This window comes from Bidens hawaiensis, unplaced genomic scaffold (genome assembly GCF_021521415.1).
Source record: "Bidens hawaiensis isolate Kalapana, Puna unplaced genomic scaffold, B.hawaiensis_p1.1 tig00064233_1, whole genome shotgun sequence".
NCBI classification, from domain to species: domain Eukaryota; kingdom Viridiplantae; phylum Streptophyta; class Magnoliopsida; order Asterales; family Asteraceae; genus Bidens; species Bidens hawaiensis.
In genome coordinates, this window is record NW_027501482.1 from 54,627 (window position 1) to 67,361 (window position 12,735).

Consider the following 12,735-nt stretch of genomic DNA (forward strand, 5'->3'; position numbering starts at 1 on the left):
GCCTATATATTTTATAAAATAATATAGATAAGGCCATAAACTCCTTAGTTTATTTAATGAGCCATAAACGTACCGTGTTAACTTGTATGCCTATTGATGTCTTGATTAGAGGTGTAAAAAAAACTTGTTTGGGTCCGGCAAACCGGTATTCAATCCGGCCGTAAACTAGTTTAAAAGCGGTTTCAGCCAAACCGGTTGTAACCGAACCCAACCCCCGTAGGTTTGGCATCAGCTCGCATTCCGTTCTTTCAAATAGATCTATAACCAGACCGGTTTCCAACCCAGAAGAGCCAAACCCGTTAGTTAAATTTGAAGAAATTATAAATACGGCGTCATGTAAATTTGATTACAAGAAGACGCACAAATGCAATGCACAAATTTGTTCACCTCTTTTCTTTTTTCTTTTGGTGTGTTACTTAATTCTTGTTATTATTTCTGCTAGCAATTTTCTCAATTGTTAATTGTTGATCGATTGGCGGTTAGATCTGCCCCAATTTCTCCCCCTGAGGGTTACATACTTCACAGGCTAGCCTCATGATTTTGTTATTTTCATTATTATTCATGAATATTAACAATTCGTGCATTGCAGATATGAAACGATTACGAGATGATGTGTTTAGTAATAATCATTCTCAAATCAAGCGTCCTTTTGGCTCTTCTTCGCAGTATGTCGAATTTCTTAATTTTCATTAGGTTATTATTGCTTATGTGTTGTATGATTAGGTTTTCTATTCCTTTTGTTTTCATGCAGGTGTGTTTTTTTTTACCTAATTGTCTCTGAATTTTATTCATTTTAAAGGATTATTAGTTCTTAATTAGGTTGATTAATTACCTAACTACATAAATCACATGATCAGGATCAATTATATGTTTTTTATGCATAATCTTTGTTTTGTTTTGGATTTGAGATGAGCTATTATGCAGGAGGATGTTACTTTTATGCCCCTTCAGGTTTTAGGGCTTATGGTTATTAGATTGTAAAGTCGATAAAGGGAGCAAGTAAACATTTTTTGAAGACAGGAGTAATGCTATGAATTCTTATTAATTAAACGCGTAGTGTATCTATATGGAGTCTTTGGATGTGTGTTTATTGCAATTTCACGAATCATAATCAGACAAGGAAATATTGACAGTCATTTGCAACCACTCCTTAGCTGATTATCTTATTCTGAGTTTCAGGTCAAAATAATCAGAAAATTAATATCATAATATCAGTCTACTGTAGCACTTAAGATTAGATCAAACTACACATCCTAACACACCTTATTAGTATCCCTAATTTGTCTACGAAAACATGTTTGAATGTGTTGTGTTTCTTGGTCAAAGAGTCAATATTTTCCCTCTTCATCTTGAAGGTATGGCCCCTTCCAAGTCCCTGGCGGAAGAGGAGTTGATGAAGTGGCGGGAGGTGGTGGTGGTCCTAGCAGTGCTCAGAAACTCACGACAAGTGATGCTTTAACATACTTAAAGGAAGTCAAGGACATGTTCCAAGACCAAAGAGAAAAGTATGACATGTTTCTTGATGTTATGAAAGACTTTAAAGCTCAAAGGTATGAATATTTTAGTCAAAGGGTTAATTCGATCTGTTTCTAATAGTTAACTAATTTCACAATTCACCTTATGCAGGATTTATACTACTGGGGTGATAGCAAGAGTGAAAAGTTTGTTTAAAGGGCACAACAATCTTATTTTTGGGTTCAATACTTTTTTACCCAAGGGCTATGAAATTACTGTTATTGAGGATGATGAGCCTCCACCCAAAAAAGCTGTGGAGTTTGATGAAGCTATAAGCTTTGTAAACAAAATAAAGGTGAAACCGATTTTCTTAATTTAAACGATGACAAATTTCTTTTATAGATTTATAACTTATTCATCCTTTGTTTCCCTCTTCTGGTGCAGAAGCGTTTTCAAAATGATGATCGTGTTTACAAATCATTTTTAGACATCTTGAATATGTATAGGAAGGAACACAAGGGTATCAATGAAGTCTACCAAGAGGTAATGTGTTCTATAAGATTTGGTATAAGAAAATCATATGATGTATAATTGTATATAATGCTATAATTTTATCTTACACGTATGAATCTATGCAGGTTGCCAGTCTTTTTTATGACCATCCTGATCTTCTTGATGAGTTCACAAGGTTTCTGCCAGACGCTTCTGCTGCTGCATCTACACATCATTCTTCATTTCTAAGGCAAACTTATAACCGTTATGATGAAAGGAGTTCGGCTATGGGCCCACATAGACATACACAAATAGATAAAGTAAATAGTTTATTGTTAGTTTCACTGTTTCTTTCTATGTAAATTTCATTAAAGGGTAAGCCAGCTTTCAGAATCTTTTTAAAAAGAAACCTCAAGCTTTTAAACTTATGGTTTAAGGTATTCTGACCTGGTTACTTGGTCAAACTGATGGTGTGGGATTGGGAGCTTTGGCCACGTTGACTTATTTTTGGTGTCTGAAAATGGGTTAAGATACTCTAAATGAGTTCATCTTGAAAGTTTTCATGCAACTTTGTACCCTTTTTTAACGTTTGATTTGAGGGACTAATTAGCTATATGCTATTAGCAACGAGGGCGGCGGGAGTCAAGTGTTGAAGGTCTTGAAATGCATGATGATAAAACAATGATTAAGAGGAAAAAGGAGAGCAGAGATAGAAGAACTCAGGATCAGGATTTCAAAGATTCTGGTATCGATCACCGTTTAGAAAAACGAAAATCAGCACGGAAAGTTGAAGATTTTGAAATGCATTCGGGTTTGGATCCATATGATGATAAAGATGCCCTAAAAAGTGAGTACCATCTTTTCTTGAATGTTTCATTTTTCCAAAAAGGAGTTACGTTGGCCAAACTTTTGGTGTTTGACTATTTGTTGACCATAGGTTTGTACTGCCAAGAGTTCACTTTCTGTGATAAAGTGAAAGATAGGTTACGTAATCCAGATGATTATCAAGCTTTCTTGAAGTGTCTACACATTTATAGCACAGAAATAATTACCAGAAAAGAATTACAAAGTCTGGTATGTTTATTTATCATTTTATGCCCGCCTTTTGCTTAAGTCCATGGTTTGTGGATAGGCTTGTAGACGAACCGATCGAACACAAATAGTTTAATGAATGGGGTTTTCTTGTTCTTGTTTGTTTGTTAAGAAAATGAACTTGTTCATCTTGTTTATGTTCATTCGTTAATAGTATAAATGAACGGTTGTTGAACATAGATGAACGAATATAAACGATAACTGAGCAAACACCAATTAGAAGCAAACGTGAATATTATTATGCCGGCGTATAAACATAATAAAACTAGACTAAATTGTAATGAGTGATTTTTTAATCTAATAAAACTATACAAAGTTGTAATGTACCTAGCAATGAATGAATACATGAACGAACAAACTTAAACAAACGTAACTAACGAACATAAATGGACTTCCGCTGAACAGTTCAGTGAACGTTCAGTTTGGTTACAGGCCTATTTGTGGATGTTTCTTTTCATCGTTGAACTTTTTTTGTTTCAGGTTTCTGATTTACTTGGAAGTCACCCAGATCTTATGGAACAATTCAGTGCATTTATGGAGCGTTGTGAAAATATGGGTGATTTTCTGACAACTCTATGGTTTCTTATATATTTAAAAAAAAATTTATCACTAACAAGCCTTCTTTACAGATGGATTCCTTTTAGATGTGATGAAAAAAAGTATGTTTTTTTTCTTGTTTACTCTGCATTTGTTTTCCTCTAAATTATTATATTATGCATGACAGAAGCTTTGTGGACAGAAGGGCATGGGTCAAAATCAACTAAAACAGGGGAAAAAGAACGAGAGCATAGACGTGAAATTTATGCATCTAAAGAAGATATGAACAAAGAGAAATATTGGGGGAAATCTATACAAGAACTTGATCTTTCTAACTGCCAGAGGTGCACTCCCAGTTACAGGCTTCTTCCTGATGACGTGAGCCTCTTACCGAGTCAAAACATGTCCAGACGCTGTGAACAAACCTAAATGAGACCTTGTTCATGTTCGCTCGTTTAGCATTTATGGGACAAACAAACGGTTCATGGACAAAAACTGAACGGACTTTCTTGTCCGTGTTGGTCATTAAGGAAATGATTTAGTTCGTGTTCGTTTGTGAATTTCGTAAATCACAAATGAACATAAACGTACACGAACGAACACAAATGAACAAATGGACACAAACCAACATATATTATTAATTTGATAAGTAAAAATTAGCATTCTCAAACTCAAGCATTAGACATAATCACACAAAATAAAATATGAATTTAATTACTAGGGTTTCTATAATATAAACTAATATATGAAAAAAATTCAAATGTTAGGATAGTAAACTAGAAATTTTATATAAAAATACACATTCTTAAACTGAAGTATTGGACATAATCACCCAAAATAAATATGAATTTAACTACTAGGATTTCCTGAATAAAAGTCAAGATACTAATACAATTATGAAAATATAAAAATTGAAATGTTAGGATACTAAACTAGAAATTTTGTTCTTAAACTCAAGTATTAGACATAAATGAAAAATTACCCAATTAAATATAAATTTGAAGTACTAGGGTTTCTAGAATAAATGTTAAGATAATAAAGTAGTATAAATATGAAAATATAAAAAGCCTAAATGTTAGGATACTAAACTAGAATATTATAAAATATAAAAAACCTTAATTGCCGAGTATAAACAAACGAACATGTAAACGAACGGACATCAATGAACGTAAGTGAGCTAGCATAAACGGACACATTATCGAACGTTCACAAACACAATTGAACGAGTGCGACCTCTGTTCATGTTCGTTCATTTAATTAACCAAACGGAATTCCTTGTTCGTGTTTGATCATTTATTGAACGAACCAACGTAAAAGATTTTCCATTGAAAAGTTTGGTTCATTTACAGCCTTAAGTCCATTTGACCTGAATAAATAATCGACGAATGCAAAACCAACATTAACACAACAATAACCTAGTCTTCTATTTCAAGAGATTTTGGAAGCTGTTTGTATTAACCCGTTGTTGACTAGTTTGACCTGTTTGTTTATTTGGTATTGTGCAGTATCCAATCCCGTCTGTAAGTCAAAGATCAGAACTTGGTTCTGAAGTACTTAATGAAGTGTGGGTGTCAGTTACCTCTGGCAGTGAGGATTATTCGTTTAAACATATGCGCAGAAACCAGTATGAAGAAAGTTTGTTCAGATGTGAGGATGACAGGTAATAGTCTCTCTCTAGGAAAAAAATTAAGAAAATGATATGTTGCCAATTTCAATTTTTCTATCACTTATAGCATCTTATGCATTTAGTTATGGTTTCCAACTGGTTATGTTTTATAACGGGTTAGCTTTAAAGGAAACGAGTCAAAAGTCACCAAAAGTTTATTAAACTGGTCAAAATGTTAGCTTCAAAGGAAGCGGGTCATCAGTCACCAAAAGTTTATACGAGGCATAAAACGTCTTGAATCTTTCTTTCAAAAATTTAGACTCTTTTTGTAGCTATAGACTATAGAGTTGCACTCATGGCAGAAAAGCCATTAAAAGTTTGTAATTTTGTATAATGCATAAAACGTCTTGAATCATGGTTTCAAAAATTCGGACTCTTTTATATAGCTATAGAGTTGTACCCATATCGGTTGCATTTTATAACGGGTAAATATTTTTAGCTTTCAAGGAAACGATCAAAAGTCACCAAAAGTTTATTTATAATGCATAAAACTTCTTTGAATTTTTTATCCAAAAATTTAGACTCTTTTTGAATGTAGTTAATTGAGTTTTTGTAATCATGAATGACACAATTTATAGAAAGTGTCAAAATTTGGACAAGAACTGTTTCAGGTCAACTCAATCAACTTGGTATCTTTTGAACCGTACAAGAAAGTTCTCTAGTAGTAGTGTGTGTGTGTGGATGCATATATGTATATATTTATGCGCATTATGTATAAAGTAGTAACTATATATTCTGTTTTATTGATGCTTCTAGGTTTGAGCTGGATATGTTGTTGGAGTCAGTGAGTTCAACTGCTAAACGGGCTGAAGACTTATTGACCCAAATTAACAAGTCAATCAGTACTGATGCTCCCATTCATATTGAGGGCCATTTCACAGGTAATTATCCCACTTTTATTAGCACTCCGTGCTAAAATAATGCTTTGGATTTTCTAATTGTGTTTGTGGTTATGTAGCTCTTGAATTGCGGTGCATTGAACGTTTATATGGCGATCATGGTCTCGATGTGATGGATATATTAGGAAGAAATCCGTCTCTCGCATTGCCCATAATTCTGACCCGTTTAAAACAAAAACAAGATGATTGGACAAAATGTCGGTCAGATTTTAACAAGGTTTGGGCTGAAATATATGCAAAGAATCATTACAAGTCACTTGACCACCGTAGCTTCTATTTTAAGCAACAAGATTCAAAGAATCTTAGCATGAAGTGTAAGTCAATCTTTTTTGAATTAGGGGTGTTAAACGGGTTGTGTTCGCGGGTTGACGGGTCCAGATTGACACATACCGGACACGAAAATTAGGTCAGACACGTGAACCCGAACACCACACGCATATTCACAGGATTGAGCGGAGCACGACCTGTTTGACCCAAAAGATTTTAATTTTTAAATTTTTGAACATTAATATTAATATAAGTATATACAGTTTTATAACCAAAAAATACAAATTTATATAAAACAATCACATTTTAAATTTTTAATTATAAATGTTTATGCTAATTTCCATTTTAGTTTTAAATTTTTGGCATAAGATACCCAACCAATTAATTTGTTACATAAAACTTATGCTGAAAAACAAAAATAAATTGGTTAAACGGGTCAACCTGTGAACCTGCTGGGTTGACCCGAACACGACCCGTTTAGCTAAACGGGTTTGCTAGTCGACTCAAAACTGACCGGAACTTGTTTATACGAAATCCAAACCCGGTGTATCTTGTGTTAGGTTTGTATTATGTAATTATGTAAAAAAACATACACCTGTATTTTTAATCATATATGATCATATATGAAAATTTATGTATGAAAGTTACCTTTCTTATAAAATGTAAAGATTCTTGTGGCGTCTTTATGACAGCTTTGGTAGCGGAAATTAAAGTTATAAAGGAAAAGAACCAGAAAGACAGTGATTTGCTGATGAGTGTTGCTGCAGGAAGTAGACACAATGTTGTGGCAAATCTTGAATTTGAATTCAGGGATAATGACATTCACCAAGATTTGTTGAAACTAATTAAATATTCATGTGAAGAAATGTGCGCGACTAAGGAACAACTGGACAAAGCTATAAGATTATGGACAACATTCTTGGATCCATTGTTGTGTGTTCCTAATTCGGATGTTGAGATATCTACACATGCACCTGGGATATCAAAACTGGTGGCTTGTAATGGGGATCAAACCGATTTGCCAGATCAAGTGGATTCAAGCAAGAATGGCATGGTCACTGGAGATGTGTTGACCAAGGAAGATGGGTCTACACCCGAGAGAGACTCTACTCGAGCCATAGATTTTTTTGGTCTGTGTTCTTGCCTTCTATGATCTCTTAAAGACAATGCCTATATTTATGTCATATTTTCATCATATTCTAAAGGTAGAAAAACGACTGGTTGAGCACGTTGGGTAACGAGTCAAAATGGTCAATGTTTTTGTACAAATCAAACGAGTCGGGTCAAATTTTTTTTCTGTTTTGTAGTTTTGCGATCTATGATCTTTAAAGATATATTTATGGTATCTTATTCCAAAGGTGGCAAATGGCTGGTTGAGCACGTCGGGTAACGGGTCAAAATGGTTGATTATTTTGTACAAGTCAAACAGGTCCAGTCAAAGAATTGTCTGATTTGTATTCTTGCCATTTATTATCTTTTAATGTCTATGTTTATGTTATCTTATTTTAAAAGTTGCTAAATGACTGGTTGGTTTGGGTAATGGGTCAAAATGGTCAGGGATAGGGCCAAATTGGCCCATGACCAACTTTTTGCCCATTAGTTTCTCTTCTTTAATAGCCCTGCTTGCGGTGCGCACATATGATGTATATATGTGTGAACCCTCGGGTGGGCAAAAGTGAAATTGCACTAATTTTGACGTTATTTTACTAATCTCGTGAAAATAACGTTAAAAGTGACGGACGGTTAATCAGGCATCATGTAGTGGCGTTGATAGCTGAAAGATAAGGGTACATGCACCGATCAGCCGGTGTCCCGATGATTGAGTGCTATGTGCCTTATGTCCAAGGCTTGATGCAAAACTACTATCGAGCCGGGGGTCTCACCGGAAGCAGCCTCTCTATCCCTATGGGGTAGAGGTAAGGCTGCCTACATCTTACCCTCCTCAGACCCTACCATAGCTTTGCTATTGGTGGGATATACTGAGTACGATGATGATGATGATGATAGTTTCTCTTCTTTAATTTTGTGGAATATGACTACAATGACTATGGTATTATTATTATTATTATTATTATTATTATTATTATTATTATTATTATTATTATTATTATCTAATAATCCAATTAGATATGATTAGATGAATACATTTTGGGTGACTTTCTTTATATTTGGCTGTTTTTGACCTGGTTTAAACTTAAAAATGTGTTTGACCTATGCTAATGGAGCATTATTTTGAAAATACATTTTTAGGGCGTGAAGAAAGTACTTCTCGACCTAATAATATTACCGAGGACGTTATTGAAGCCAAGTCTAAAATTGACAAAGTTTCTTCATCAAAGGTATGGCATGAAATAAAACTATAGATATATTTATCATATATCCGATTTTGATTTAAAAAAAAATTAATTTTGTAGCCTCGAGATCACCCAAAATCTTTAACCAATGGTGGTTCTACCGACCCCTCAAAAGCTGAGAAAGAAGAAGGCGAGTTATCACCTAATAATGATTCTGATGAAGTTAGAGATGCTGATGATGAGAACAGTGTGAATGTCTCTGAGGGTGCTGATATGTCAGGCAGTGAGTCAGCAGCTGACGAGTGCTCTCGGGAAGCTCATGAAGAAGATGCTGACCGTGATGATCTTGATGGTAAAGCAGAAAGTGAAGGAGAGGCAGAAGGGGCGGATGATGTAAATTTCATTGGCGGTGATGTCACTTCTTTGCCCCCGGCTCAGCAGTTATTGCAGTTGGCAAAACCGGTAGCAAAACGTATAATTAAAGATTCGCGTTTCCCTGATGTGGAAAGAAAAGATTCTCATGTGTTTTACGGAAGTGATAGCTTTTATGTCCTCTTCAGACTTCATCAAGTAAGTATAAGATTCTTCATTTATATTTTTGTATTCAGTGGACTATTGGTAAACCATTCGGCGGGAAGTTCGTATATGTTTGTTTATTTAACAAATGATCAAACACAAGCAGCATTTTGGTTCATTTAGTTTATTGAACGAACATGAACTCATGTCTCATTCGTTCATTTACGATCATGTATGTTTGTTTACACTCGTTTATCTAAGTTCGTTTATATTTTTTTTTATGTTCCATTAGTTTACACTTTTTTAGGGAGATTACAATTTAATCTAGTTTTATGAAATTAAAATATCACTGGTTCCAATTTAGTCTAGTTTTATAAATTTTTTTAGGCCCAGCAGATTAATGTTCACGCTTACATTTGGTTGGTGTTCATATAATTATGTTTATTCATCTAGACGTCTACATTCAGTGATGTTCGTTTACGTTCGTGAATCATTTGTTAATACTGTTAATGAACGAACATAAACGAATGCTAACATGTTTATTTTCCTAACGAACGAACACGAACAAGAAAACTTTGGTCGTTTAATTGCTTGGTTAAAGTTAAACGAAAGAACATGAACATGCCCTGTTAGTGTTTGCTCCATTCGATTACAAGCTTACTTATCAGTAGTCCCATTCATTAAACAAACAGGTTTTGAAACGGGTCAAACGTGTTGTACTAACAGTTTTTGTAATATTAGTTACTATATAAATAATTAACACAATTAAAGAAAAAACTTGATTTTTATTTTGGGTTCTTTTTAAGGTATTGTATGACAGGCTGATGTCAGCTAAAGGCAGTTCATCTGCTGAAATGAAGTGGAAAACATCAAAGGATACCACACCTCCTGATCTCTACTCCAGGTGGTTTGGTTCAAATATTTATGGATGCTTATCATACTTTTACATTTTTTTTTGTTAATCTTTAATATTGTTTGCAGATTTATGGGTGCTTTTTACAATTTACTTGACGGGTCTGCTGATAATGCCAAGTTTGAAGATGATTGTCGGGCCATTTTAGGGAATCAATCATATGTGTTGTTTACATTGGACAAGTTGATTTATAAGCTTGTGAAACAGGTATGGATAATGCACCTACTGACCTACATTAGTTTTTCCAAACCTTTTTGTTACTGTTTCTAGTTTTTAGGGTTCCAATTATTGTGAATGATACAGCTTCAAATTGTTGCTGGTGATGAGATGGATAATAAGCTTCTTCAACTGTACAAGTATGAAAAATCCAGGAAACCTGACAAGTTTGTTGATTCGGTGTATTATGAAAATGCACATGTTCTTCATGATGAGAATATATACAGATTTCAGTGTGTATGTTTTCTCTCTTTTTTTTTGTTTCTTTCCTCTTCACAATACACACACACACACACACACATATTAGTGGAGGGTTCATAAGAAAACCACAAAGTTACATGAAAACTACTACCAGCCAATCAAGTTTTATGATTCTTTTTTCATTTCTTTTAATTTTAAGATTAGTATTGTAAAAAAATATATGTAGCTCACGAAGTTACATATGTGTATTTCATAATATACATATATGTCACTTACGCGTTACATATATGTAACTCGCTAAGTACATATAGTTTTTTTATTATTTTTTTATTTTTTATCTTTTTGGCAAAGATTGATAAGATATAAACAGAATGAAAAAATACATTTGTTTAAAAGTGGTTTTCTCAAAGTTTCTTCTTAACTTTTAAGTTATCTCATGATTCATTCTCTCTCTCCCTCTCCCTCTCTCTCTCTCTCTCTCTACCTATATATATATGTATATATGTGTGTATATATATATATGTATGTATATATGTATATATATATGTGTGTGTGCGTGTGTGTGTGCATATCAAATTCTTGTATTTGCAGACATCTGGTCCGTCTCGGTTAACCATCCAGCTGATGGATGACGGGAATGAAAAGACTGAAATGGTTGCAGTCTCTGTGGATCCTACTTTTGCAGCTTATATTCATAATGATTATCTTTCCGTAGTGACTGGAAGAAAGCAATCTGGCATCTTTATGCAGAGGTAATAATATCTTTCATCAGGTTTTTTTAGTTAACAAAAAGTTGTTTATCTTTCAATATATATGTAAAACTAGTTTCAGAGGATAATATCAGAATTCTAATTGCTGTGCAGAAATATAAGTCAATATTCAGATCTAGATGAATCTTCTGTCATGGAAGGTGCTCATGTGGTCAACGGATTGGAGTATAAGATGTCTTGTAGCTCATCAAAGGCAATAGCTTTGCAATATTTTTTATTAGTTTCTTTTATAATAATATATATGATATCTGATTATTCGAGTGTCAGCAGATATCTTATGTTCTGGGTACAGAAGATTACTTTTCTCGTGCAAGAAGAAAAAGTAAGTCACCATCATCATCATCCCATAATCAAGCAAAAGTCGAGCAATTTCACAGATTCTTATTGACAGCCAAAGTTTAGGGTTATTTACATAAACGCCCAGGTACATATATACATACACATACACACGCATATATAGGTGTAACAAGCGTTTACATTACAGAGTGAATAGTAAATATTTGCTTAATGTAAACATTCATTACACCTATGTTAAAAGACGATTTGTGTAGAAAAGAGAATTTATTTTTTTAAAAACAATATTCTATTGTTACAAAAAGCTGCTAATTGGAAGGTTATTATCATTCTTTTTACCCCTTTTTTATCTTTGTAGAAATAGCCTTAGAATAATAAGTGCTGGTACCTGACTGATGGTATGGTTTGCTGGTGGTTAAGAAAGAAATTGGATAAAGGCAATGTGAATACGCGTGTGAAGTTTATATAGAAACCAACTGTGTAAATAGAGATAGTGCTGTGTTTGCTCATGTTTTAATTGTGTCAATATGTTGTTTTTAAACACACAAAGTTATAAGTGTTTGTAACATTACAATATGCAAAGGATGTTTTTTTTTAGAGTTTATTGTGGTTATAGCCAATTATGTGGAGTATTTGTTGCTTTTTAATCACATGAAAATCTAATTCAAAGATCATAGTGATTTTAGGCTGCGTTTTGGTTTTCTTATCTGGTATGTGTTTCTTCTTCCTATCATTAGGGTTTAGGATTTTGAGGTTCATTGTTTTTTATATGCTGATGGCATTGATTCTTGGGATTGTTTTGTGTTTTTGAATTTGTGAAAGGGTGCATATTTTAATGACGATAATTCTTGGATTGTTTTATGTGTGATTGTGTTTTTGAATTTGACTAAGAGGTGAGTGATTGATTATAAGAGGTCGTTTGGTTCACATAATGTTTTTAAACGGAATTGGAATGCTAGAAAAGAATTAGAATTCGAGGAAATTAATTGGAATTAATTCTAACATAAACTTATCTTGAGTTTGGTTTGTTAAATTACGAAAGGAATTTGAATGTTAAAGAAAATATAATTATAAAATTACCCTTTTATATCCCCCGCCACAGCCCCTTCATCACCTGGACATG

At 33.7% G+C, this 12,735-nt stretch overlaps 1 protein-coding gene across 3 annotated transcripts; it reads left to right on the forward strand.

Annotated features, from left to right (window-relative positions):
* The first annotated feature begins 1,334 nt into the window (after window positions 1-1,334).
* On the forward strand, window positions 1,335-11,783 carry LOC143604203 (paired amphipathic helix protein Sin3-like 2). Of its 3 annotated transcripts, XM_077080758.1 has the most exons (21): window positions 1,337-1,550; window positions 1,627-1,810; window positions 1,900-1,998; window positions 2,094-2,267; window positions 2,572-2,794; window positions 2,885-3,021; window positions 3,520-3,595; window positions 3,669-3,698; window positions 3,764-3,954; window positions 5,082-5,236; window positions 5,999-6,123; window positions 6,201-6,455; window positions 7,101-7,538; window positions 8,659-8,747; window positions 8,823-9,272; window positions 10,025-10,122; window positions 10,200-10,338; window positions 10,435-10,584; window positions 11,140-11,300; window positions 11,412-11,511; window positions 11,589-11,783. In XM_077080758.1, exons 1-21 carry the CDS (start codon window positions 1,483-1,485, stop codon window positions 11,718-11,720), a joined length of 3,474 nt encoding a protein of 1,157 aa, XP_076936873.1. In that variant the 5' UTR covers window positions 1,337-1,482; the 3' UTR covers window positions 11,721-11,783. The 3 variants fall into 3 exon arrangements, with proteins under 3 accessions (XP_076936872.1, XP_076936871.1, XP_076936873.1); XM_077080757.1 differs by having other exon boundaries at window positions 1,335-1,550; window positions 3,767-3,954; window positions 11,412-11,783; XM_077080756.1 differs by having other exon boundaries at window positions 1,336-1,550; window positions 11,412-11,783.
* Window positions 11,784-12,735: the final 952 nt, after the last annotated feature.